Genomic DNA, 25,787 nt, shown 5'->3' with positions numbered 1-25,787 from the left:
TATAGGCTGAGCAAGTGAAGAATGGTGGTAGAGTGTGCATTTGGACATTTAAAGGGTTGCTGGCGCAGTTTACTGACTCGTTCAGACCTCAGCGAAACCAATATTCCCATTGTTATTGCTGCTTGTTGTGTGCTCCACAATCTCTGTGAGAGTAAGATGGAGACATGGGAGGTTGATGCAAATCGCCTGGCCACTGAATATGCGCAGCCAGATATCAGGGCGGTTAGAAGAGCACAGCAGGAAGCGGTGCACATCAGAGAAGCTTTGAAAACCAGTTTCATGACTGGCCAGGGTACTGTGTGACACTTCTGTTTGTTTCTCCTTGATGAAAACCCGCCCCCTTGGTTGACTCTAATTCCCTGTAAGCCACCCGCCCTCCCGCCTTCGAGCACAGCTTGCTTGCAAAGGAAATAAAGTTAATATAGTTTAAAAAACATGTATTCTTTATTAATTGATTATAAAAATAGAGAGATAACTCACAAGTAGCCCAGGTGGGGTGTGGGAGGAGGGTAGGAGGGAAGGAAAAGGCCATTTCAAAACTTGTTAAATGCCAGCCTTCTGTTGCTTGGGCTGTCCACTGGGGTGGAGTGGTTGGGTGGCCGGAGCCTCCCGCGCCCCACGTTCTTGGGCGTCTGGGTGAGGAGGCTATGGAACTTGGGGAGGAGGGAGGGCGGTTAAGCAGGGGCTGCAGCGGCAGTCTGTGATCCTGCTGCCGTTCATGAACCTCCACGAGATGCCAGAGCATATCTGTTTGATCCCGCAGTATCCCCAGCATTTCCTCATGCCTCCTCTGATCTTCCTCCTCACGTTCATCGGCCACTTCCATGTACTCTGCTATTGTGTCCCTCCACACAGCTCTGTCAGTGCTGGACGACTGCATGAGCTCAGAGAACATGTCATCGCGCGTGCGTTTTTTTCGCCACCTTATCTGAGATAAGCCTCCCTCCTCCATCCCAGAGGCTGAAACATTTGCAGCTGCTGGAGGGAAAAAAGGGAGTGAAGTATTTAAAAAGATACATTTTACAGAACAATGGCTATACTCTTTCACGGTGAACAACACTATTCACATTACATAGCACATGTCATGTTGGTACAAGGTTGCATTTTGCATCTTATATTGAGTGCCTGCGGCTTTGGTGTTGGAGTGTTATACCAATAAAATAAAAACCAGCAGGATCTTATTAAAGGGGAAAAGGCAAAATGCCACATTTACTGTGAATACAGAAAGAATCATAGTAAGCAGTTAGTTATAGCTATAACATTCCATTCAATTTCATATTTATTCACACATTCATTCATACACATACACACACAGGTTCTGCAAGGTTGTTATCATAGTTACCAGCCTTAGAGTTGCTCATGCCAAGCCACTGGCCAGGTGGCCTGGACATGAGGAGTGAGCAGGGCCTCATCAGATGCACATCTGATGCTCCTGGAAGTTGGTTTGCAGAATCAGACCCCAAAGTTTTCACTTTCTAGAGTCCATTTTTATAGGAATTTCTTCCTAGGCCAGTCTATGGGAATTGCTTCATCATGCTGTTGCTGAATCAATCAGCAGATGGCACATTCCTGACGGCTCTGTGCTGCCAGATGTTATCTTGTTCTTTGGTTCTCCCATTCTTGAGGGTGTTGGCTGGATTCCAGTCTGCCCTCTGTGGGGATCCTCTGGTTATTTCCACTTGACGTCTTCTTCAGCTGATGGACACTGGATTCTTAGGCTGGCACCTCCCTGATCATTCAGTTATTATCCACACCAAGCATCCATCTACATACATCCTCTATCTCTATTTTAATCACAATGGTTAACAAAGCGAGATGAATACAACAAAAGGGCGGGGAGTCTCTGGGTGCTGTTTCTATTGTTACAGAGTATTGCTTTGAGTCTCTCTCTGTGTGTGAGTAGTTGTTGTTACAAAGAATTGCTTTGAGAAGAGACTCTGTCTTAGAATGTACTAACACAATTAGCAGCTTGCAAGTTTCACACATAGAGGGAGAGAAACAGTACCAAAAACCAAGAGACCTCTTAATTAGTAATACCCTGGAACTTAAATTATGGGGAATCAAACTCATTTGTGATTTTAATACAGAACTTCTTTAATATGATCCAGCATAATCCCCCTTTTGACACTAAGATTTATAATCATCAGTGTCACTTTCTATGTAGCCTATTCAAAAGAAAGTACTGTGAGGCAATTTGAGTTTGTGATTCCAATTCATGCCACATACATGATCCTTGTGATGTATCTTTACTACAAGGTTCTGGGGCAACAGGCAAGGCGAGGCACACCCACTTTTGAGGAGTCCATTCGGTACAATAGCTTCCCTCCCTCCCCAGCCCTCTGGCTCGAGGTCCAGGGTAGCCAGAAGGATCCCATGTGTAATATGGGGAGTGGGCTAACCTTCAATACCTTTGCCTCCCGGGACTGTTGGTGTGCAATTTTGACAACCATTTCTCCCATTAACAAGTCTGGTTTTACAATACTGGAAACGTATTGCATCCATTCATATTGATAAGTGTCAAACAATGATCTCTTTCTTTGATTTAACAAATGCATCAAACCCTTAATATTTCCCAATATGACCCAGAACATTTCGTGTTCCAAAGTAGCTAGGGCAAGTATTTGCATTTCAGTGCATCCCATAGCTATGGCTGCGTAGTTTCCTATTTCTAAATTTTTTCTTATGCATAAGCCATGTGGTAGTATTAAGCCATTTCCAAAGATTCCATCGGGCTTTTAGATTACCCAGACCAATTTGGACCAAGTCTACATTGGCATGTACTTGTTTTTGTATCAGGCTGTCCTGTAGCTGGGACAGAGAGCTTCATTTATTTTTAATTACCTGCAGTATTTTTTTATTATTATTTTTTATTTTTTTAAACTCACAACAGTGCTAGCGACAAGACATAGAACACAAAACAGAATTTCTCTTGTGACAGTAGATTCATGGTATTGGGTTGCTCTTCAGCTGGCATCAGCTTTTCCTGATTTTCTGAAAGACAAAAGAACATGTTTCTTCCCCATTTGGGGTGGCAGATTATTGCTTAAAATATTTCTTTTACAAATACCCTTGCTGATTGCAGGCAAAACAGAGGAATTACTCCTATATTTTCCTGTTTTTGTTCTATAGGCAGGCCAGGTTTCAATGGCTTCTATCTTTTAAGGGTTATGGGGGAAATTATCCCACTGTTTAGTCATTAAATCCATGAGGTGGGGTACCTCAGTTTTCCTTCTTATACAGCAGACCAAGTTTATAACGTTTTTCCTGCTGCGTTAAGCTTTAAGTTTATTTACAGGTAATAGCTGAGAAGCATCATTACCATATGACCTTAAAGGATTTTTCCAAAAACCATACACACTATACAGTGTTACAGGGGTACTTATTATCATTAAATTTATTAAAATTCTCTTGTGATCCCATGCCTTTTATTTAGACAGTTTGTTTGCTTACCAGGTGTGTCCTTTATCTGCAGCTCCTTTGTGCTGCTACTTCTTTCCTTCCTTTATCATTTAGGTCATTTGCATTTTCACAGACTCTTCCTGCTTTTGGATTTAAAGCCCTCAGCAGCTCAGAGACTGGATCTTAAAAGGGACACAATCAACTTTCACCAGAGTTTTGATGACTTTTAACTTCTGCTTCCAAAACACACAGCAATCTGAGAAAGAAAACCCAACCTATCGTGGCTCCCTTTGGAGCCCGAATATCATTTTAATTAAGTAGCATGGTATGTTTGCATTTCTTTTGCCCCTTCTACAATATACCCTGCACATGTTCTGGGGCAAATGCACATTTCCTTCCATAGTTTAACTTCTATAACATGATCCAGATCCATGTTTACATAAGGTGTAACTATTTCTATTTTTTTGCTTACAGAGTTTTCATGTACCTTTATCAAAGTGACAGTCTGATTACTCAGAGCCATTTTAAGACTCAGTGTTTCTAACAAAGAGGAAAGGAGTACGAGTGGCACCTTAGAGACTAACCAATTTCTTTGAGCATAAGCTTTTGTGAGCTACACCTCACTTCATCGGATGCAGTTTCTAACATTGCTTCTTTTTGTTTTGTGCACCTCACCCCTGCTGTTGCTTCAGAGGGGCACTGTCTTTTTTAATTTCTTATTTATGTTTTTACTACAGTTCTCATCTGCTACTTTGTTACAAAAACAAACAAAAAGAATCCAGAATTTTTTTTCTTTCTCCTGATTTTGACTGCGCTGCTGCAGCCACAACTTAAAAACATTTTAAATTTTGTAAAGCACGGAGTTACCTTTTAAGGGTTAAATGCCAAATCCCAAAGCCAAACAACACTCATTACCTGTGCCTAGCAAAAAGGTCCGTCAGTTTTGCAACTTTGAATGGATTTTCAGTGGCATTATTTAAAACAAAAACAAAACCAATTGGTCCTTAGAACTTTACTTATTTACACACACACAGACAGATACATACACATTTTCTTTTCCTTAGCATCCCTTCCACACTGCTCTGTTTTTTACATCTTACATTCCCTTTATACATTTGAGGCAGTTAAGTTCCAATAGAACCCCCTTATGTTCTTTTCGCAAATTTGACTAAATTGTCCAGTCAAATGATTTTAATCAGATAGTTTATTTTTGCCTGGCTAATTTACAGACATTCCTTTGGAAAAGGGCCCATTTTTCCTTCAGAATGGCTGCAAAGAAACCAAGAATGTCCTTTCTCTAACACTTTTCCTTTTTAACATTTTCACAAAGTTTAGCTGCTTAATTCCCTCCAGCCTCTGCAGAGTTAACTTGGAGGCCAGCACGTCTGGTTAAACCTGATCATTTTTAGTAACCTTAGCTTAATTTATACACTTTCCCCTGCTACCTTCCCGGAGGCCAGCAGGTCTGGTTAACCTGTTTTTCCCTACTACCTTCCCGGAGGCCAGCAGGTCTGGTTAACCTAATAGAAATGCCTAGCTCAATAGAGCTGGCGATGTGCACACCAATATTTACAATAACAGGTTTTTTTTTACCAGTATTCCCCCTTTTGCAATTCTCCACCAAAATGTTATACCAATAAAATAAAAGCCAGCAGGATCTTATTAAAGGGGAAAAGGCAAAATGCCACATTTATTGTGAATACAGAAAGAATCCTATTGTTACAGAGTATTGCTTTGAGTCTCTCTCTCTCTCTGTGAGTAGTTGTTGTTACAAAGAATTGCTTTGAGAACAGACTGTCTTAGAATGTACTAACACAATTAGCAGCTTGCAAGTTTCACACACAGAGGGAGAGAAACAGTACCAAAAACCAAGAGACCTCTTAATTAGTAATACCCTGGAATTTAAACTATGGGGAATCAAACTCATTTGTGATTTTAATACAGAACTCCTTTAATATGATCCAACAAGAGATCACACATGCAGGGCTGGGCAACAGAACTTGGCTTGCAGGTGGCCATGGTAAGCCATAGTCTTTCGGCTTCTGCAACCTTCATAACAGCAGCGACCTCCTCTCCCATACCAAGCAAAGCCCGTTGAGTTGGCCATTTACTGCTGCAGTTTTCCTGTTAACGTGCAGCAGCAGAAACCCAACTAACCCCCTCCCCCCATCCAATTCTCTGGGATGATCGCTTTTCCCTTCCCCCCACGGCCTGGCTGGTATCAGGGAAGATCCCTGCTAGCCAAACGCGAACAGCTCAGCGCCAATGGCCCACCCTCCCACTGTTTTGTGTGTATATAAAAAGATCCTCTACACTTTCCACAGTATGCATCCGATGAAGTGAGCTGTAGCTCACAAAAGCTTATGCTCAAATAAATTGGTTAGTCTCTAAGGTGCCACAAGTCCTCCTGTTCTTTTTGCGAATACAGACTAACACGGCTGTTATTCTGAAACCTCCCACTGTGTGGCTAACTGCAGGGAGGATTTATTTTCAGCCACAGGCAAACAGCCCAGTAGGAACGGCCACCTCTGAATGTCCCCTTAATCAAATTCCCCTATTTCAACCAGGTTACCATGAATGATATCACTCTCCTGAAGATAACACAGAGAGATAACGGATGTTGCTTGAATGCCAGCAAACACCAGGACCATACGCTGCCAGGCTTTGTCATGCAATGATACCAGATTACTTGCTACTAGCATGGCGTGGTAAAGTGTCCTACCATGGAGGACGGAATAGGGCTGCTCTCCCCAGAAACTTTCTGCAAAGGCTTTTAGAATACCTCCAGGAGAGCTTCATGGAGATGTCCCTGGAGGATTTCCGCTCCATGCCCAGACACGTTAGCAGACTTTTCCAGTAGCAGTCCTGGCCATGAATGCATCCCAAGTCCTCAGGGCTACTTAATCATTAAAAAACGCTTGTTTTTATAACATGTATTATATTTTAAAAGGTAAACTCACCAGAGGTCCCTTCTCCGGCTTCATTGGGTGGGAGGGTATTTCAGTCAGGGTGATAAAAAGATCCTGGCTGTCGGGGAAAACCGTGTGCTGTGTGCTCTCCCCAAGCTCGTCCTCCTCATCTTCCCCATCTGCAAAATCCTCAGCCATGGCAGAGAGTATCCCATCCTCGGACTCCACGGACAGGGGTGGGGTAGTGGTGGCGGCCCCCCCTAGAATTGCATGCAGCTCAGCGTAGAAGCAGCATGTCTGGGGCTCTGTCCCGGAGCGTCTGTTTGATTCTTTGGTTTTCTGGTATGCTTGTCTGAGCTCCTTAAGTTTCACACGGCACTGTGTTGCGTCCCTGATGTAGCCTCTGTCCCTCATGGCCTCTGAGATTTTTTGAAATGTTTTGGCATTTCGTCTTTTGGAACGGAGTTCTGATAGCACGGATTCCTCTCCCCATACAGCGATCAGATCCCGTACCTCCCGTTCGGTCCCTGCTAGAGCTCTTTTTCGATTCTGGGACTGCATGGTCACCTGTGCTGATGAGCTCGCCTGGCCAAACAGGAAATGAGATTCAAAAGTTCCCGGGGCTTTTCCTGTACACCTGGCCAGTGCATCCGAGTTCAGAGTGCTGTCCAGAGCGGTCACAATGGTGCACTGTGGGATAGCTCCCGGAGGCCAATACCTTCGAATTGTGTCCACACTAACCCTAATTCAAAATGGCGATGTCAATTTCAGCGCTAATCCCCTCCTTGGGGAAGAGTACAGAAATTGGTTTTAAGAGCCCTTTTTTTCGAAAAAATGGCTTAATTGTGTGGACGGGTGCAGGGTTAATTCGGATTTAATGCTGCTAAAGCCAACATAAGCTCGTAGTGTAGACCAGGCCTAATTGTCCTGTCCAGAAATGGAATTGGGAACCAGGTTTAGCTAGTACTCCACCATCACCAGCTACTCCGGTGCAGCAACCAGCAGAAAGGAGCATGTAACAACCAGAAGAACTGCAAGCCCATTTTTCCCTTGATCAAATGCATTTCCATAAGAGCAGATCCCACAAACAGAGTTGTTGGCAGCTCACAACCACAAAACCTTTCCGTGGAGACTCTAATCTTAAACTCCAAATGACAACAGATGGAAAACGTGCCTTTGGTGGCCCTGATTAATCCACTGGGGACTGGAGCCTCGTTAACTTGAAAGGGTCTGTTTGTGTCTGGTTTCAGAGGCTGCAATGCATCTGTAACTCTGGGAGATCGCTGGATGCCTGATGGAACAGCTGCTTGGCTTAGGCTGTACCTTCTGCCCAGATCCTGGGGCTGGTTGCATGATCACAAAACTGAAAGAAGAGTGTCTCTGGGGTGGTAACTCCCTGAATAGGTATAATCTGTGCCGTTTACCGGGTAAAAGCATGCATGTGCCTAAAGCAGTTTGCTGAATCAGGGCCTTAAAACTTTGTTACTGGAGAAAGACCAGTGCCATGTATCAAAATAAGATGTTAGGGCTAATTACTGCAGTTATCCTTAAGGCTACTTCTCCAATCGTTTACTCACCTTGTTGTGCCAGCATGTTGCCTATACTGCTTTTAGCTGCTCTGATGGCTGGTGACAACGGGCGTATATAAAGAGGGAGGGATAGTATTACACCTGAATGATCTTGCTCTGGTCAGTTTCTTACAGCCCTGCAATGTTGTTCTACCCTAGTTTGTTTGCATTTAATGAGCCCAGGGCTGTTTGAAAATGCAAATGACATTTTGAAAAGAGATCTACAGATCAAAAATCATTGGTAAAACGACGAGCTGTTGGAGGAAAGCTCCCTGCCCCTACAGGAGTATTTTCACCAGAACCTTGGTCTTCAGAACTGTGCTGACTGAACCAGTGCTGCTGCTCAGCGCTTATTGTATAGCTTTCTACATCCTCAAACTGTTTGCAAGATAATTAATTCGGAGGAAAGGCATGCCTGATGGGTCCTGGTTTCTGCAGAACACAGGCTCCAGATCCTGAAACTCTGCCATGAAACGCTGGACACCAGTTTCACCCTTGGAGACTTTACTCTCCACTTCTAACAGTTCCCAGGAGCAAATCAGCGGCAGAGTCTCCCTCAGGTACTTAGAATCTGCTGTATCTCTAATACATCGATCTGCTGCTCTGGCAACGATCATAATACTAACTCAGTGCTCACCTGCAGGAGAAAACAACTGGGCTGAATGGCGGCGAGTCCCCCATTTAACCAGTGTCTCAGCTACTGCAAAGCGCTCGTCACTAGCACTTAAAATCTAAGCACCGTGTCATCTATAATGTAACCTGCAGCAAGAGGCCCTTTAGTCTGAGTTACTGCGTTTTAACCCCCATCTCTCCTTGTAAGTGCCCTCTGCTGGCCGCTGCCTGCCTCTGTTGCCCAGCTACAACTTCACGGCACGCATGTGTTAGGCCAGAGGTGGGCAAAGTATGGCCCGCGGGCCCGTCCTGCCCGGCCCTTGAGCTCCCGGCCGGGGAGGCTAGTCCCTGGCTCTCCCTCGCTATCCCCCCTCCCCCGCAGCTTCAGCACGCCGTGGCGCCAGCGCGGGAGGGGGCTGCACTGTGGGGGCAGGGGAGAGCAGGAAGGGAGGCTCACCTGTAGCCACAGGGGAGCAGGCAGGCGGCGCGGGTGGCAGGAGCGTGGCGAACGCGGGCGGAGGACTCGGGAGGAGCAGGGGCGGCTACGCAGCCGGCCGGAGAGAAGCGGTGCTTTGAAGGGGAAACCGCCACGTCTCTCCGGCTCTGCGGCCGCCCCTGCTCCCCCTGAGCCCTCCGTCCATGTTCACAGGGCCGCATTCCGAAAGGGGCTTTAGCGGTGGGGTTGGATAGGGGGTGGGGTCCTGGGGGGCCTGTCAGGGGGCGGATAGGGATCAGGGCAGTCAGGGAGCAGGCGGGGTTGGATGGGGGTGAGGTCCCAGGGGGGCGGTTAGGGGCAGGGGATCCCAGGAGGGGGCGATCAGGGGACAAGGAGTGGGGGGGGGTTGGATGGATTGGGGGTTCTGAGGGGGGCAGTCAGGGGGTGGGAATTGGGAGGGGGCAGATAAGGTTAGGGTTTTGGGAGGCACAGCCTTCCCAACCCGGCCCTCCATACAGTTTTGGAATCCAATGTGGCCCTCAGGCCAAAAAGTCCCCCCCACCCCATGTTACGGCCTGCCAGCCAGGGTCCTTTGCCTGTTTTAACGTAACAATAGCACATCCCAGTTTGTGCCCCTTCCATTCTTAGGATGCCTCTGCAGATTTTGAGCTGAAATGGATCGCTGAGCAGAGACTCTCCGCACAGGGACTGGCTTAAACGCTGTTGGAATTCTGCAGGCAGCCGTGAGCCTTCTTCTCTCTCCGGATTACTGAAGCCTTTGGCTGTCGCTTATTGCTCTTTATTCAGAGTTTGGAGTAGCCGCTTGTCACGTAACATGTTCTGAAAAGCTCAATATATTGGGTTGGCAACTCGCTAGTTTTCAGTTTGTGAAATGGGGAGAACAACTTAGATGTCTTGTAAACCCCTTCCAGCCCTCCCCTTCGACCCCATTATCCAACACCCCTTGCCCCCGCCCCAGCCTCTTAAGCATATATTCTGTGCCATGCACCTAAGATGGTGCATTAAAAGGGCCTGTCAGCCTCTCTTTCCTACATATACATTTGACTTGACTAGGATGCCAACATCATGTTCCCACGCACTGCCAGACGAAGGAAAATACATATTTGGAAGATATAAATATATTTACGACTCAGAGGAAAAGCTTGGCTTCATCTGTGTCCTCATGCTGCACTGAACCAGCAGCCTGCACCCCGGCAGCGTACCTTGGGCAGTTCATCTCTCCGTGGCACTGATGCATCTGGCTTGAGCTGTACAGAGCCCGCACAGGGATAGTTACTCAGTGCGCCCTGGGATGGGCCGACTTGCGGAGCCGGTCAGTGTTAAGGAGAGCTCTGGACCGGCTTGCCACTCCAACCGCACAGTCATGGAATTTACAGGCTTGGGACATTCCCACTCCTCGGACTTTTGCAATGGACAGCACCACCCGTAAGATAGGTCACTCCTATTGGTATGAGGCTGCTTGTTGGGATTAGAAGATAAAGGTTTGGGGGCAGGCCTTGGAGTGCAGTAGGGCTGTTCTGAGGAGTGTTTCCCGCCCTCACCCAGCATGGGTGCTACGGGCTTATTTCATTCTTTGTATTTGAGTAGCGAGATGAGAATTTCAGCAGTGTGGACAGAGAGGGGGACTGGCTCATGGAACCATTAGGGAAGCAGCAGCAGTGAGATTTGGGGACAGCCTAGATGTGTGGGGCTAGAGGGAGGCAGAGTCAAGGATGACACCTAGGTTTGGGGGCCTGGGAGGATTGGTGGAAATGCCAGCAGTGATGGGGAAAAGAAGGAGTGAGGGATTGAGACCAATTCCGTTTTGGCCATGCTGAGTTGCAATTGATGGCATGAGATGCAACAGGAGAGGTCAGAGAGACAGGCTGACCTGTGGGATTGGACAAGCGACAGCTCAGGCGTGGAGAGGCAGAGCTGAAAATCACCATGCAGAGAGAGCAGCTGCAGCCATGCGTAAGCAGATGCGATCCCTAGAGAGTAGAGAGGGAGGAAGTTGCTTCTTAATGGCTTTTAATTTCTCTGCACACAGACATTGGCAGCGTGTCCGCATCTTTCTCCCTGTGAGATGGAAACAGGAATTCCTCAAGTGGCTGACAGGTTTCAGAGTAGCAGCCATGTTAGTCTGTATCAGCAAAAACAACACGGAGTCCTTGTGGCACCATAGAGACTAACAAATTTATTTGGGCATAAGCTTTCATGGGCTAAAACCCACTTCACGAAAGCTTATGCCCAAACACATTTGTTAGTCTCTAAAGGGCCACAAGGACTCCTCGTTCTTTCAAGTGGCTGAGAAGCTTTAATGTGTCGTTGCAGGAGGAGCAGGTTAAAGCTACTAATTCCCATAATAAGCGATTTCAATTTTTAATCTTCAAAAGGAGAAGCTGCAGTGCAAACAGTATGCTCAAAGGGTGCACTTGTGCTGAGATGTCCCGAGTTTATAGGGACAGTCCTGATATTCAGGACCTTGTCTTATATAGATGCCTTGTACTCCCCCATCCCCTGTCCAGATTATTCACACTTGCTATCTGGTCACCCCAGCTGAGGTGCAGTAAGTGATTCAAGAGGGGCAGCGACTGAGGAGTGGATAGGAGGCTTAGAGGTTTAAAAATAAACAGAAAGTGCCTCCCATGTTAGTCAGGAAGGAAGCAAAGCCTAAGAAAACAAACTGAGAACTGCCCCAGAGCAGCCAGGAGACAATTACAATGCTGCAGCCTTGCAGGGATGCCAAATGAGTAGTCACAAAACTCTTGAGGAAGGACTGTTAAAGAAATCACAGTCCATCCTGGGGCAGACATTTGGCTGTAACCCAAGGTTGTGGCCATGTGTTGAAACCTTTCTTTGCACAGGCAAACTGAATTCAGGCACTTTGCAACCCTCCAAACTCATCACCTGCCAAATTTTAAATTCCTAAAATGAACAGATCCTTGAAATGTAAAATAAACCAAGTACTGTGTCCGAGTTCTAAGAAACAGAGAGAGGTTCTATCATATGTTTAATCCAAACCAAGGCATAAATACATGTAATTTAGAATAAATACCTTGCAAGCTGAACAAAACAGGTTGGTTCATTGTGATCTCACAGGCATGTCTCAGAAAGTCAGAATAGCAGATTTATGGAAGGGTAATTAAATTACTGCTCGGGGGGTGGGATAGCTTAAAGCGCCTTTGAATTAAAAATAGGTTTTTCCATGAGCATCTTCACAAGTGAGTTTACAGGTGGGAATGGTTGTGTAAAGGGTGAATTTAAGCTAATATTAGAGAATCTTCATTGGCAGTCAACACTTAGCTCCTAAGGGGGAAAATTCACACCAAAGACCTGATCCAAATAATTACTGTCATCCACATAGATAAGTGAGATCATGGCACTTACGCGCCCAAGCCCGTACAGACCCACCTTGGAAGGATAAAGCCAGCCATCCAAGCTGCCTAACAGCTTGACTTTTCAGTTCTGGTGGCCGATCTGCAGATCCAGTGTGATTCACCGAAACGGTTTGACAAATAGCATTGAATTCATTCATGGTTCAACAACATTCCAAACTGCTCGCAGGTCAATTTGGGGACAGAGCAGAGGACTGGACAGTTTGAATAAATGATTCCTATGAATTATTCACTTGGCTCTACCGAAATAAGCGAAAGAAAGTCTGGGTCAGAGAACTCCCTCTCCTCCCAACAAATGTGATCGTTTCATCCAGTAGTGTCTGATTGTTTACAAGGGTGGGGACTGAACCGCCTAACGCTGCAGTGGACCCTAAGAGAATACATGTACTGAAGTGTGAGAGATGTGGTTACAATGTGTAAAGCAAACTGATCCCAGCCTGCACTGATTTAACACTGCACTTAAGTACAAGTCTTTCAGAGGAAGGCTGGTCTGGTGGTTTGGGTGCTGGCCTCGCACTTACAAGATCAGGGTTCAATTTCCTACTCTGATTTTCTACGTAACCTTGAGCAAGTCATTTAGCCTCTGGGCCTCAGTTCCCTTCATGCCCCAATAACGGGGTAAAGCAATCCTTGGGCAGATGGCTGGGATTAATTTAACTCTAAAAGTTTAACCTCTTAACCAGTTAGTGGGCCAAAGCCTCAGCTGGTGTAAACAACTCTACTGAAGTCAGTGGAATGACCCCATTTATGCCAGTTGCGGATCTGGTGCAGTATCTGCAGCAGAGACAATTCTGCAGCATTCCAGCCTCCAGTTCTTCCTGTATGAACAGCGAGTCCAGTGCATTAGCGCAAACCAGCCAGTCAAGCAACCATGCAAGAGCAGCTTCCAACCAGGAGTTAAAGGCTGAGTCCATCCTCTCCGTCAGCTGAGCCAGGATAATGTCAGGAATTTCAGCTACTGCAGTCTCCACCCTCCAGCTCAGGGCGATAACGGAGTCTCATCGGAGGCACACATGGTCTAGAGCATCAGTCGGTTTTGCACACGTCTCCCCTCCGGGGGAGGGTTGCAGGCTTGGCCTGAGTGCAGCCCTTTGCACGGCTCTCTTGGTCACAGTGCTGCATTTCTGGAGGATTTCCTGGACCGCGGGTCGCACGGGCATCTTGGGGACGCTGGCAGCAGAGTCTGGGCTGTGAAGGAAAGAATCTGAGTCGCTTGGAGACTCCTCCTCAAAGCCTGAATCATTCCTATCCTTGCTGGTGAGGTGAGGAGCTTTGCTGCCTTGACTGGCCGAGGCTTGACCTAGGCTCGCTTGCAGGAGGCCAGCCCCAGCCTGCTTGTCTCCAGGCAGAGACCCTGATGAGCCTGCCTTCCAATCCCGGTTGAAGCCGTGTTCGCTCCCACTCCCAGAACTGACAGACAGGCTGTCTAGCTCACACGTGAGGTTGGAGCTGGCTGTGCTCTCTGCCCCAGGCAGCGGGCTGCTTAGAGATCTCGATCTCATTCTGCTCGGAGGATCCCTGCCCTTTATGGGCCTCTCATGCGCTGAGCGAGTCGGGGGCTCGTCCCCTGCCTGTGTCTTGCGCTGGGGGAGGGAACTCCAGTTGGAGGGGCTGGCGGCCTGCAGCAGGTTAGGGGTGGAGACACAGAGGCCAGTGTTCACCATTGTTTGGAACTTGCTGTGCGGGTTCTTATAGGGCTGGAGGAACATGGAGGGGATGTAGCCAGTGCACTCATTGTACCTGAGGGAAAGGCAGGGGAAAGCAATACTTAAGGATAAGGGCAACTTCACGTGTGATCCAACCATGCCGGGGAGATCAGAGTCCCTAAGGGCACTCCCATCCCAGGGAAATGCAAGCGGGGGGTGCTAGGTACCAGCCACCTACGCCAGACCTGGGAGATAGGGACAGAACTTGGGGTGGGGCTGGGCAAAAGGGAAGACAAGGAGCGAGCTCAGAACTGGTGACACCAGAGCCAAGGGAGACAAGGTTGGGGTTGGTCCTGCTTTGAGCAGGGGATTGGACTAGGTGACCTCCTGAGGTCTCTTCCAACCTTCATCTTCTATGATTCGATGACAGATGAGACCCATGGGACGTGTAGAATGGTGTGCTCAAATAGAGCCTTTGGGGTTGAATCCATCCCAAGGGAGCGGGGCCCTGCAAGCTGCCCTGGCGGAATCCATGCCAGCTTTCAGTGGACAAGCACAGAGGGGTCACTGGGGTGCTGCCAGGGTAACCGTATCCATGCCCGCACAGATTCTGCAGCTAGGATAGTGGTGTATTGGGGTCGGTGGCTGCCATCCCAGCCCATAGGCATGAATTCCATGCCAGCCTCCGATTGCTTCCCCACACACAGTCTGTTCACTTAGGGTTTTGTGGGGGAGAGATGGATTTCGCCCTGGAAGTTTCACCGAGGATTCTTAATTCCTCCCAAGCAGCACTGGACAGGCTCCCCAGCACAGGGCTAGCCGTCCCCAAGTGCAGTCCTTCAGTCCCTGGACCCCCACCCCCTTCAAGGGAGTCCAGCCCATTCCTGTGTATTAGACAGAAAGGCAGGGGAAAGATCCCTGCCTGGGCGAGAGAGTTCTCTAAAACAGTCTGAGTCACTGCCAAAGGCTGAGAGGTCCCTGCACACCCTCCCCAGGGCTGGGAATGAGTGAGCCGCTGCTAACAGGCTCTCTCATGGAGCGCCGACTCAGAAGGGGGATGGGGGAAAGAGAACCTCCTTACCAGATCAGCCACCAGCCATTGTCAGATTTCTCCAGCACCTCCACAACTACCCCGACATTCAGAGAGAGCTCATCAGCCTTCTGAGATTCATAGGCCTGCACGGCGTAATACAGAGTCCCTGGAAGGAAGAGGAAGGGGTCATTTCTGCTTTGCAGGTAAGAGAGCGCCCTGGATAGAGTGTAGGAACACCACTCTGGACTGCCTGCCATCTGGGCAGCAGAACTTACAAGCCTTAGGGGTCATTCACCCCAGGTGGAGGGACCAGCCCAACGTCTAGGCGCCACTTTAGACTGGCCCTCTGGACAAGGGTGAATTTACGCATTAGAAAATCGAGCCTCACAAAGCCCCTCTGCAGTGGGTAAGGATTATGGAGATGGAGGAATCACAGACTTTAAGGTCAGAAGGACCATTATGATTGTCTAGTCTGACCTCCTGCACAACGCAGGCCACAGAATCTCACCCACCCACTCCTGTAACAAACCCCTGACCTATGTCTCAGCTATTGAAGTCCTCAAATCGTGGTTTAAAGACTTCAAGGTGCAGAGAATCCTCCAGCAAGTGACCTGTGCCCCGTTCTGCAGAGAAAGGCGAAAAACCCCCAGGGCTTCTGCCAATCTGCCCTGGAGGAAAATTCCTTCCAGACCCCAGATATGGCGATGAGCTAAACCCTGAGCATGTGGGCAAGACTCACCAGCCAGACAGCCAGGAACGAATTCTCTGTAGTAACTCAGATCCCACCCCATCACAGGCCATTGGGCATATTTAATAGTCAAAGATCAATTAGTTGCCAAAATTAGGCTATCCCATCATAACATCCCTCCATAAACTTATCAAGCTTAGTCTTAAAGCCAGTTATGTCTTTTGCCCCCACTACTCCCCTCGGAAGGCTGTTCCAGAACTTCACGCCTCTGATGGTTAGAAACCTTCATCTAATTTCAAGTCTAAACTTCCTGATGGCCAGTTTATATCCATTTGTTCTTGTGTCCACATTGGTACTGAGCTTAAATAATTCCTCTCTCTCCCTGATATTTATCCCTCGGATATATTTATAGAATCATAGAATATAAGGGTTGGAAGGGACCTCAGGAGGTCATCTAGTCCAACCCCCTGCTCAAAGCAGGACCAATCCCCAATCAAATCATCCCAGCCAAGGCTTTGTCAAGCCTGACCTTAAAAACTTCCAAGGAAGGAGATTCTACCACCTCCCTAGGTAATGCATTCCAGTGTTTCACCACCCTCCTAGTGAAAAAGTGTTTTTCCTAATATCCAACCTAAACCTCCCCCACTGCAACTTGAGACCATTACTCCTTGTCCTGTCCTCTTCTACCACTGAGAATAGTCTAGAACCATCCTCTCTGGAACCACCTCTCAGGTAGTTGAAAGCAGCTATCAAATCCCCCCTCATTCTTCTCTTCTGCAGACTAAACAATCCCAGTTCCCTCAGGAACCAAGGCCTAGGGCTAAAAGAGACCATGTCAACTCCAAATCTAGTCAGTCTTCAGGAAGTTAAAGTGGGTTCCAAGTGCTGCCCCTGGCCCCAAGTCCCATTACCAGCTGGGTGTCCGGAAAAATGACCCACTGACCCACAGGGTAATTGTCGTCGTCAAAAGCACAAAGAAAACAAATTGGGGAAAATTGTCATCCGCAGGGCTGCTTGTAATGACAAGAGGTAAACGTGTTCAGATGAGCGTGAGCTTTAAATAGACATCCCTGTAAGGGACTTGCCTGAGGTCACACAACAAGTCAGTGGCAGGGCTGGGCACTGGAACCCAGGTCTCCCAGGTCCCAGTCCTGGGTGTTAACCACCAGCTCGTGTCTCCTCTCTGTGATGTGTTTGTTTTTCATTCTAAGCTGAAACATGTATTTTTTTGCAGGACCTACTTTTAGTGACATGCAGCCCCAAGTGATGGAAAGCTAAGAGCCACAGCAAGGGATAAACAGACTCACCCTCCTCATCCAGTTCTCTGGCATTTGGACTCTCCTCCCCAGTTACTCTCTCCTCCAGATACGGAGCTGGGAACCAGGCTATTTGCTGATCCTTGTTCTCCACCAGCCACCACCCTGCAGCAAACAGCAGGAGGGAGCATGTAATGCAGGCTCACTTTTAACAACACAATACATTGCACTTGGACACTGGCTGAGAAGCACTTTGACAGCATTCTTCATTGAAGCTTTGCAGCCCCTGTGTTAATTATTATAGAGGAGATGGCAACCACCCCATATTAAAGTTGCCTAACACTTGCCATTGTTTTTATAAATGGGGCAGCCCTGGGAGTCAGGATCTTGGAGCCCCCAACTCATGCTCTCTCCCAAGGTTAGGAATAGAACCTAGGAGTCCTGACACTTGCACTCCTTGTTCCACCAACCAGAAAATCCTACTTCACTTGTTCTTTTCTTCTTAATAAAATATTTACAGTCCTAAACAAGGTAAGTTATACCATCCAGTATACACACCCCATATTACAAAACAAACAAACACATTTTTGTCCGGCCACAAGCCAGTCTAAAAATCTCTAGAATTCACATCCAAAACCAGAAAATAACCAACCATACAAGACATACCGGTCATGTCCTTGATTAACACTTCGACAATTTCCTTCTTGGCAACTTTGAAGGGTCTGTTCTTTGTGTCTTTGGTTTCATAGGCTTCAATGCAGCTGTAGCTCTGGGAGACCACTGGCTGAGTAACAGAGGGGCTCTGCTGCTTGGGCTGGTCTTTCTTTCCATCTCCCATTTCTGAGGGCATAATTATAATGCTGGAAAGTAAAGTGTGACATTGGTTTGTTCTGAAGCCAGGAGAGAGACTGCATTTAGGATCAATTTCAGGAACATCCTTTGAGTGCAATTTACCCCTATGCAGAAAGCCAGGACCACAGGTAGGCATCATTTAAGTCCATAGGATCTCAAAGCACTCAGCAAACATTCCCAAACATAGCTCTCCTCTCACGTGAGTTCTTATGGCCATTTCACAGGTGGGATACTGGGGCACAGAGAGTTTGAGAGAGGTGCTCAAACTCACTCAGTGAAACAGTCGTAGAGTTGGGAATAAACCTCGAAAGGGCCCTGGTTCCCATACTCCGTCCCTTACCACTGGCCCACGCTCCTAGCGGTATCTGCATTTCCACTTTGCAGGGGTTTGTAATGACCCTTCTGAATTGCAAGAGTCAGAGCATGGTGCACACAGGTTGTTAGTCTGCCTGTTTGCTTTCTGTCTGCAAAAGTGTAATTAACTTGCTCCATCCATTTTGCATTAAGCAAGATATCAAAACCCCGAAATTTACTTTGTTTCTGAGCATGCTTTGATCTAGAATGAAAACTGCCTCATTTTTAATATGTTCATAATTATTGTTTTGCTGCTTGCCAATTGAAAACCATGATTTCAAATGAGCTAGTTCTCTAGATTTGAAAAGCAGTTGCTAATACAGAATCTCAGGCAGGGAAGCAGATCATAGATTGCTGAGAGACATTATTACTAAGGAAAATATTGGCTGATTTTTATTTCTGCTCTGCTGCACAAATATACCGGTGGTCTGAGTGAAACCAGCAATATCTAGAAAATGCAAAGTTCTGCATCCTGAAAAAAGTAAGAGAATGGAAAAAGGGATCAAGGTGCAAGGAGAACAGGGGGAAGCATTATGGAAAACTTATCAGTGTTTTTATCATCCAATGTCACTTCAGTCCTCCTGCATTACTAATTAATTCAGAGTGGATCACAAAATGGAAAACGTTCTCCAGGAAAAAAAAAAAAAAATTTCTCCACGTTTTGTATTGAAATTTCCCTTCCCCCTGTTTATGAAACAGAAATGTGAAAAGCCGGGGAAGTGTAATTCATCAGTACCTGTTTTCTGGAAAGGAAGGATCTAGGTCTTGGGTTTGCGCTTTGAAAAACTGGATCACATCTTCGCTCTGGGAGACCTTAGCATCCGCTTTCAGCAGCTCCTGGGAGTAAGTCTCCAGCAGTTTCAATCTCTCCATTGACCTGCTCAAATTCCTGCTCTTTCTCTGCATCAATTTTGCATCTTTGAAGTGATAGAAGCAAAACACTGTTAGCAAGTGACTATAATGTGCTACTGCTTTGTACACAGTACCTTCTGCCAACACATCGCTAATTCCCATCCCAGTATGAGACTTCATATATAGAACCAGGATCAATTACTGTAAATATTGTTGTGTCTCTCCTCACCATTTTCAATGGCTTTTGCCTTGGAGTTAGTGCTATTTTGTATCAAGCCTTACATTTGCCCTTGATCATGCATGAAGGTTGCACTGTATCATGTTGCAAAGGGCTTGGATCAATATTTAAACTGGAAAGTTAATTACCAAATGTGTTCCTTTTTTAAACCAACAATAGGCCAGATTCTGCATTGGTGTAAATCAGCACCAGCTGCAGCTCTGACCCAGTGACTGACCTCTAGTCCCCTTTCCACATCAGGGTCTTCCCTCCAACCCCTCCAGTCATTTTTGTTGGTCTTCCCTTCCCTCTCTCCTGTTTATCAAATCCCCTTACCTTTAAACTTTGGAATGCTCCGGTCAGATTTCTTCAGTAAACCACCTTCTATGGGGAATTTTCTCTTCAATACTTTCTGAGTTACCCCAGAGAGCAAGAAAGGAAAGAAAGAGAATGAGCAATGGCATTCCCACCTGCCAATAATGGCAGCAACAAAATAACACCAGTATGGAAATCATTTCCAGGGATTTGTTAACTTACATGAAATTTCTTAAACTCTTCAAAAGTCCTATAGATGAGAATGTTGTTTCGGTCTGACCAGGACACAGCCATCATGTACTTCTGAAAAAGGGAATAAAACAGGCTTTGATCACCCTAGCTGCGGTTTGAGATTCCCAGACTGGGGGTGCACCAAGCTCTTGCTGGGGGTCCGCAGAGAGCTGTCCAGACACAAGAGTGCTGGCTTCTAGCTGTTAAGGCACATTTAAAATAAAATAAAATAAATAATAATTTTAAAAAGCTAAATCCTTTCCTAGAGTTACTTTTCCCTGTAAGGAATCACTGAAGGAGCTAGAGGGAATGTACAGGATCACGGATGGAAAGGCAGGGAAGTCAAGAGGCAGCCATTCTATTAAGATGTGGCCCTGAAAAAGTTAGATTCTTCCTGTCCCAGCTGATAACTCTGTGATCCCACTATTGGCAAGCAGAAGAGCTTGACCCTCTAGTTGTAAAAGAAAAAGCTCTAAAGTTTCCTAATTTGCAGTGGTCAATATATTTCCAGGAAAGAGACTCAGATCAAAGTACCTTCTGCTTTTTGCACTGCATCAAGCCAACAGCTTTCACATCAACAGGGTAGCGGCAACAGTTCATCTCTCCTACAGGCAGATGCTGCCCTCACTGCACACTGGCTCAAGCTCTGCAGAGTCTGCTATGGCACCTGCCTTCTGCAGACTAAATATTTAGGAGCAGGAGGGAGGGGCCCTGGCTGCTCCAGCCAATCAGATTTAAGCTAAACAACCAATTTTTGTTTCCTGCTCCACCCAGAAATTTACGAGGTCCAGAAATTTCAAGATCTGCCAATTTCGACATGCCTCTCAACTGACAGCACTGTAGGCTGCTCCCTTGAGAAGCAAGTACGACTGGCTGCCAGTATTGGAGCGCGAAGTCACAAGTGTTGGGGGGAAGCTTCCTTTATGTTGTCTGGCTCTTTGCTTTCGAGCAGAGCAACGGAAAGCGACGCATCCCTGGGCGTTGGGTGGAGTTTGTGTGCCTGGGCGACAAATACAGGGATTCTTTGGGATAGACCAAACTAATTGTAGAATTTGAACATGCCGCCAATGAAAGTTGCTGGGGGCCGGGGAGAGGCAGCAGTGTAAAATGTGCTTGCTCACACTGTGTGGGCCACTGCCTTCCACTGCAATGGACGCATAATACCACAATCAGCTCACTAACGCAGCAGGTGCACTTAGCCGCAGAGGGCTATGGAGTGTTAATGCCACGTTTGGGTATAGTTTGCAGTGTTGTTGTAGCCATGTTGGTCCTAGGATGTGGGAGAGACAAAGTGGGTCAGGTAAGATCGGTTACTGGACCAACGTCGGTGGGTGAACGTGACAAACTTTCGAGGCACTCTCTATGTAGTTGAAAGCGCGTCTCTTTCACGCACAGAAGTTGGTCCAATAAAAGATATTCCCTCACCCACCTTGTCTTTCTTGTGGTGATAGCACAGGCAAGAGGCTGGGCAACCTTCCTAAACACAAACCCCCATGCCAGGGTGTCTCAGGCTTGACCTAGGGGTGATGGGGTAGCTGAGGCTCCACGCCTGGTCAGTTATGGGAGCTGCCAGAAGCCATGCCACCTTGTGCTGCAAGGCACACCCCCAGATTCCTTTAGCTAACCAGGGCTGAGCTAGGCTAGTATTTGGCTGGGGCGGCCTTCAAGGAAAACCCAGGCCCTCCAGGAACTAGCACTGAAGATTCAGCAGGCGAGGTTCTTCCCTCAGTCACTGTTGAGCCAATGCCCTAGTCAGGCATTAGGAGGCACTGTGCTGCTAAAGGTGCTGTCTTTGGGCTAAGCTGGAATACTGAGGGCCTGACTAAAGAGCCCCTGAGGTGCTTTTTACCAGGAAAGAGATCTTGACCCCAAAGCCCTGGCCAAATTCCAGTGTGGTAGAGTCGGTTTCCCCTGCATTTTCAGTTGAATCAGTTGTTCACATCCTATCCCACACTGTGTAGATTTGCTATTAAATCTGCTCTGTTCCACCTTAGAGTGCACTGCGACCTTTCCAGACCACAGATATCGTAATGGTTAAGTATTTCCCATGTATTACTCAGCCTCTAGCTGTGACTGCATTCTGCATGAGCTCTAGCCAGGCTCTAGTCCCTGGTAAACAAGACGGACAAACCTGGAACTCAAGTTGTGCCTCTTTCTTTGAGTCCGAAGTGTAGAGTTAATTTCTTGAATAGATTCCTCCGGAAGAACTGTGCTTCCATAGATCATGACAATAATAAACCCTGATAAACCTGGGGGTGCTCTTTGGTGATTATTAATGCTGTAACTAGCCCTATTTCTAGCATGATGTGTCTGTAGCAGAAATGGAGGTGGATATGTCACCTGCAGGGTCTATCTGGCTAGCACAGCCTACCAGCTAGGGCAAGAGAGAGGAGGCTTTTCTAACAGCTTATACTTAAGGGTCATTAAGAGACAATGTCACAGCAAGTAGCCTTAATGGCTCCTTGGGGAGCACCCAAACCTGTTTGCACCAGAGGAACCAGCCGGAGTCCCACAGGGTATGTCTACGCTGCACACTAAGTGCAGGCTCAGTGCAGACTCAGGTTCGAGCCCAAGCTCCCATTCCCTCCACACAGAAATGTGTCTGACTCAGACCAATAACCCCTCTTGACTTGGGCCCATGGACCCTTGGAGGCGGGTGAGTCAGAGCCCGATCCTCCTGTGATGTGCATCAGAGCCCAGGCATGCTACAGCGTAGATACAGCTCAAGTCAGAGTTGCCAGACTCAGGTCTGGAGAATCTGCCAGTGCTACCCCACAATCCCCTGGGGCTGTGATTCCCATCCCTTCAATTCCAAAACCTGCCACTTGCTTCCCAGACTCTCAGGAGGATCTGGGCTCATGTGAGCTGGTCCCGCTCTGCTCCTGACTTACGAGGAACCCCTAGCACGTAGCTTGCAATGAGCATCAGATTAGATGAGACTGAATGTGGGCTAGTATTTGGCTGGGGCGGCCTTCAATTGTTTTAAAATCCTCTCTCTCTAATGCTTTATTCCAACTGCTAAATAAAAACACCTGCTTTCAAGGCAGCTGCTGGTTGCTATCACTGAGCTCAGGTGCCCAAAAGGAAGAAGTGTAGGGGGCCTGAGCGCAGTCGGATGGAGTTGCAGGGTGACGAGCAGTTGCTGTACACAGGGTAGCGTCCCCAGCTCCTGGGCTGATGCTGGAAGAATGTTGAGACCCCACCAGGGGCTAAGAATGGGCAAGAGGCCAAACACCGGAGGAGGTGCCCTCAGAGAGACCAGAATGGGGACAGAGGTGCAGTTAGCTCCGTAGTCATGACAGCCATGAGGGGCACAGTCACTTCCCAGCAGGACGGTGATGTAATCACCTGTTCAGCAAGCTGCAGCGCCAGCTCCCCTCAGAGGCCACCCAACAGGAAAGGGGAAGGACTTTCAGCCTCCGCCAACCCAGGGCTAGAGCCGAGCTTGTGAGTCAGAGGTGAAAAGCCCCATAACTCATCCCCTACCCCCTCAAGGAAGAGGTTTCTGGATGGACTCTGCATTGTCTGAGGCACCTGAAGGGCAGAGTGGGACAACAGGAATCAGAGCAGCAGATCTGTTCTTACAAGAGATGACCTATGTCCCAGCTGCCTCCGCAGCCCCTAGGCAATTACAGGTCTGAAGCCTGGCCTTGCAGGGTTTACTTAGCCCTAACCTGCCTCAGGCTAGGAATTGGCAAACCTCTTTCTTTTACCTTTTCTGAGCTGATGTCCGGCAAATACAATTTGGCTCGTTCTGCATGTCAGAGCGACGTCCGGGGGCTGAGGTGCTTCCCTGCCCTCCTTCCCTGTTCCCAGGAATTTCCTAAACCCCAGTCGCAGAGACGATGGATTTTCTTCTGTGGCAAGAACCCTGCTGACACAGGACTGCCTGGATTGATGTGTTTGGGTCAAGTCCTCCCCTGCCACGGGGACACCTTGACCTGGTGGAACCAGCGCTGTTCCAGTATGGAAATGGCAGGGCAGGCAGGCCGCAGCCGCATGCACCGGGGGCATTGCCTCGTGCAGTGTCCCTGTGGCCCAGTGCAGGGACTGCAGGGTAGGAGGGCTGGGATGTTTTACCTCCAGCTGGCTGGATCTCCATTCTCCCTCTTGGAGGTACTGGAGTGACGTCCACTGAGGAGCTACACTACCATGCCTCATCCCCTTCCTCTGTGAAGAGCCCCAAGCCGCATCCTTTCCCCCAGGGCTGCACGCCTGGATTGGGCCTGTGGTTTTCCTGCAGGCGGACATGCAGCCTCATAGCTGAGACTGGCCATGAGCCGGCTGCCCCACCCCCTCAGGCTGTTCTGTGCCTGGTCTGTGCGTACAGGCAGCTGGAGGGAAGGGACAGAGTGCAGAGCTTGGCTCAGGGGTTGCTGTCTGCCTCCCTGCTGCACTGAGCCAACAGCCCTCCCTTCAAAGGGGTTGGCTGCTGCAGCTGCCCCGGCTGGCTTGGCATCTGAGAGCTCTGCCTGCACTTGGGCCCCTCCTGACAGATATGCAGGGACAGAAAGGGGGTGGGGCACGGAGCCACTGTCAGGTGCCTGCCTCAGGCTGCCAGCACCTCCCTTTGCACAGAAACCCCAGCGTCGGTCTGGCGCTCACAGGCTGCCATGTCCGAGGAGTTAACAATGCGACCATGATGTGCCAGGCCCAAGGGCGCTCAGTGCGCAGGATTCCACAGAGGCCATGGTACCTAGGGCAGGGTAGGCAACCACAGGAGAACAACATGGGGAAAGGGGGGGGGGGGAAATCTGGCGATATGAAGAAGAGCAGAGGACATTGTATTCCACCTCCCTGTCACACTCATACCATTCATCTTCCGTTCCCCCATTCCAGGCTCTTCCATCCTCCCCAGACACCTCGCAGTATCAGATCCCACAGACTTAACAATGAGAGAGCCCTGGTAGGCCCACACGATGCAGGGAGGGAGGGAGGGAGGGCAGTGTTGGCCCCACCTAGTTTTAAAGGTCCCCAGCAATGAAGCTGCCACCCCTTCCGTTGGGGAGTGTAGTCCACACACCCCATAGATCTCACTGCTAGCAGATTTCCCTTTGCTCATTTTCCACACACATACCCCTCAAAGAGCCCCAAACAAAGCCAGTTTGAGAGTATGTGCCAGGAAGCCATGTGTCCCACCCCCCAGCGGTGGCGTTCTGAGCCTTGCTGATGCGAGGGACAAAAGCTGCACCTCTTTGTATTACAGTCGCACCTCGAGGCCACAACCAAAGTCAGGGTCCTTCTGTGCAAACACATGGCAATTCCCTGCCCCAAAGAGGTCACAGCCTAGAGAGACAAGACAGACAATTGGATGGAGGCAGGGCTATTATTCCCATTATACACAAGGGAAACTGAGGCACAGAGATTCAGAGACTTGCCCAAGGTCACATAGGTAGTCTGTGCCAAGCTATAGAGCCCACATCCCCTGACTCCCAGTCTGCTGCTTTAGTTCCCACTGCATTTAACCACTAGCCTGCCTCTCCATCATTTGTGAAATGTCCCTGGCAGGTGAACTTGAAGGGCTTGATTCTCCTCTCCCATTGGTGTAAATCAGGAATAACTTGTTGATGTCAGTGACATTACACCAATGTACAAAGCAGAGTAAGTGGGAGGAGAATCTAGCTCAGATCTTTAGCACCACATAAGAGCCCAAACTGGAGTCTCAGAACAAAGATGCACAAGGATATCCAGGGCCAGCATAGTTTCATAGAAGTCAGTTTCTAACAGTAACCCACAATGAGCCTCTTACAGCTACACAACCACTGAAACCTATGGGTATTGTTTAGCGTGTGTTTGATTCAGGTCCAAGCTGTTTAGTAATCTGTACTGTTTTGGGGAGTCCTCAAGGTACACACGAGAGTGGCTTGCTCGCTCCTGGGTTACTCTGACCTGCTTCAAGCTTCCCAGAAAAAACACCCCCAAAAAAAACCACAAATGAGAAATTCTCAAGCCAGCCTCAAGATGCCACAGAGGCACAATCCACTTCCAGGAGAGAACAGCATCAGCACCTACCCTGGGCAG

At 48.1% G+C, this 25,787-nt stretch overlaps 1 protein-coding gene and 1 long non-coding RNA gene across 2 annotated transcripts; both read right to left on the bottom strand.

Moving 5' to 3' along the window:
* Window positions 1-803: 803 nt before the first annotated feature.
* Window positions 804-6,868, bottom strand: LOC141994337 (uncharacterized). Its single transcript, XR_012641101.1, has 2 exons — window positions 6,360-6,868; window positions 804-3,581 (listed from the first exon to the last, which is right to left on the bottom strand). It is a non-coding gene; the product is annotated as an uncharacterized LOC141994337 (long non-coding RNA).
* Window positions 6,869-12,027: 5,159 nt separating this feature from the next.
* Window positions 12,028-23,919, bottom strand: NOXO1 (NADPH oxidase organizer 1). Its single transcript, XM_074965017.1, has 8 exons — window positions 23,847-23,919; window positions 19,758-19,838; window positions 19,557-19,632; window positions 18,888-19,068; window positions 17,612-17,805; window positions 16,997-17,110; window positions 15,050-15,167; window positions 12,028-14,062 (listed from the first exon to the last, which is right to left on the bottom strand). The coding sequence occupies exons 2-8, from the start codon at window positions 19,830-19,832 to the stop codon at window positions 13,321-13,323; spliced, it is 1,500 nt and encodes a 499-aa protein (XP_074821118.1). The 5' UTR covers window positions 19,833-19,838; window positions 23,847-23,919; the 3' UTR covers window positions 12,028-13,320.
* Window positions 23,920-25,787: the final 1,868 nt, after the last annotated feature.

This window comes from Natator depressus, chromosome 10 (genome assembly GCF_965152275.1).
Source record: "Natator depressus isolate rNatDep1 chromosome 10, rNatDep2.hap1, whole genome shotgun sequence".
NCBI classification, from domain to species: Eukaryota; Metazoa; Chordata; order Testudines; family Cheloniidae; genus Natator; species Natator depressus.
The sequence above is the reverse complement of the archived record's forward strand: the minus strand, read 5'-3'. Positions and strand labels throughout refer to the sequence as shown.

Excerpts from the sequence above, each read along its gene's own strand:
- NOXO1 (XM_074965017.1), bottom strand. The coding sequence starts at position 19,832 with ATGATGGCTGTGTCCTGGTCAGACCGAAACAACATTCTCATCTATAGG. Across the intron at positions 19,633-19,757 it reads AAGAGTTTAAGAAATTTCAT|AAAGTATTGAAGAGAAAATT; the intron begins GTAAGTTAACAA and ends GGGGTAACTCAG. Across the intron at positions 17,111-17,611 it reads GTTAATCAAGGACATGACCG|GGTGGTGGCTGGTGGAGAAC; the intron begins GTATGTCTTGTA and ends TGTTTGCTGCAG.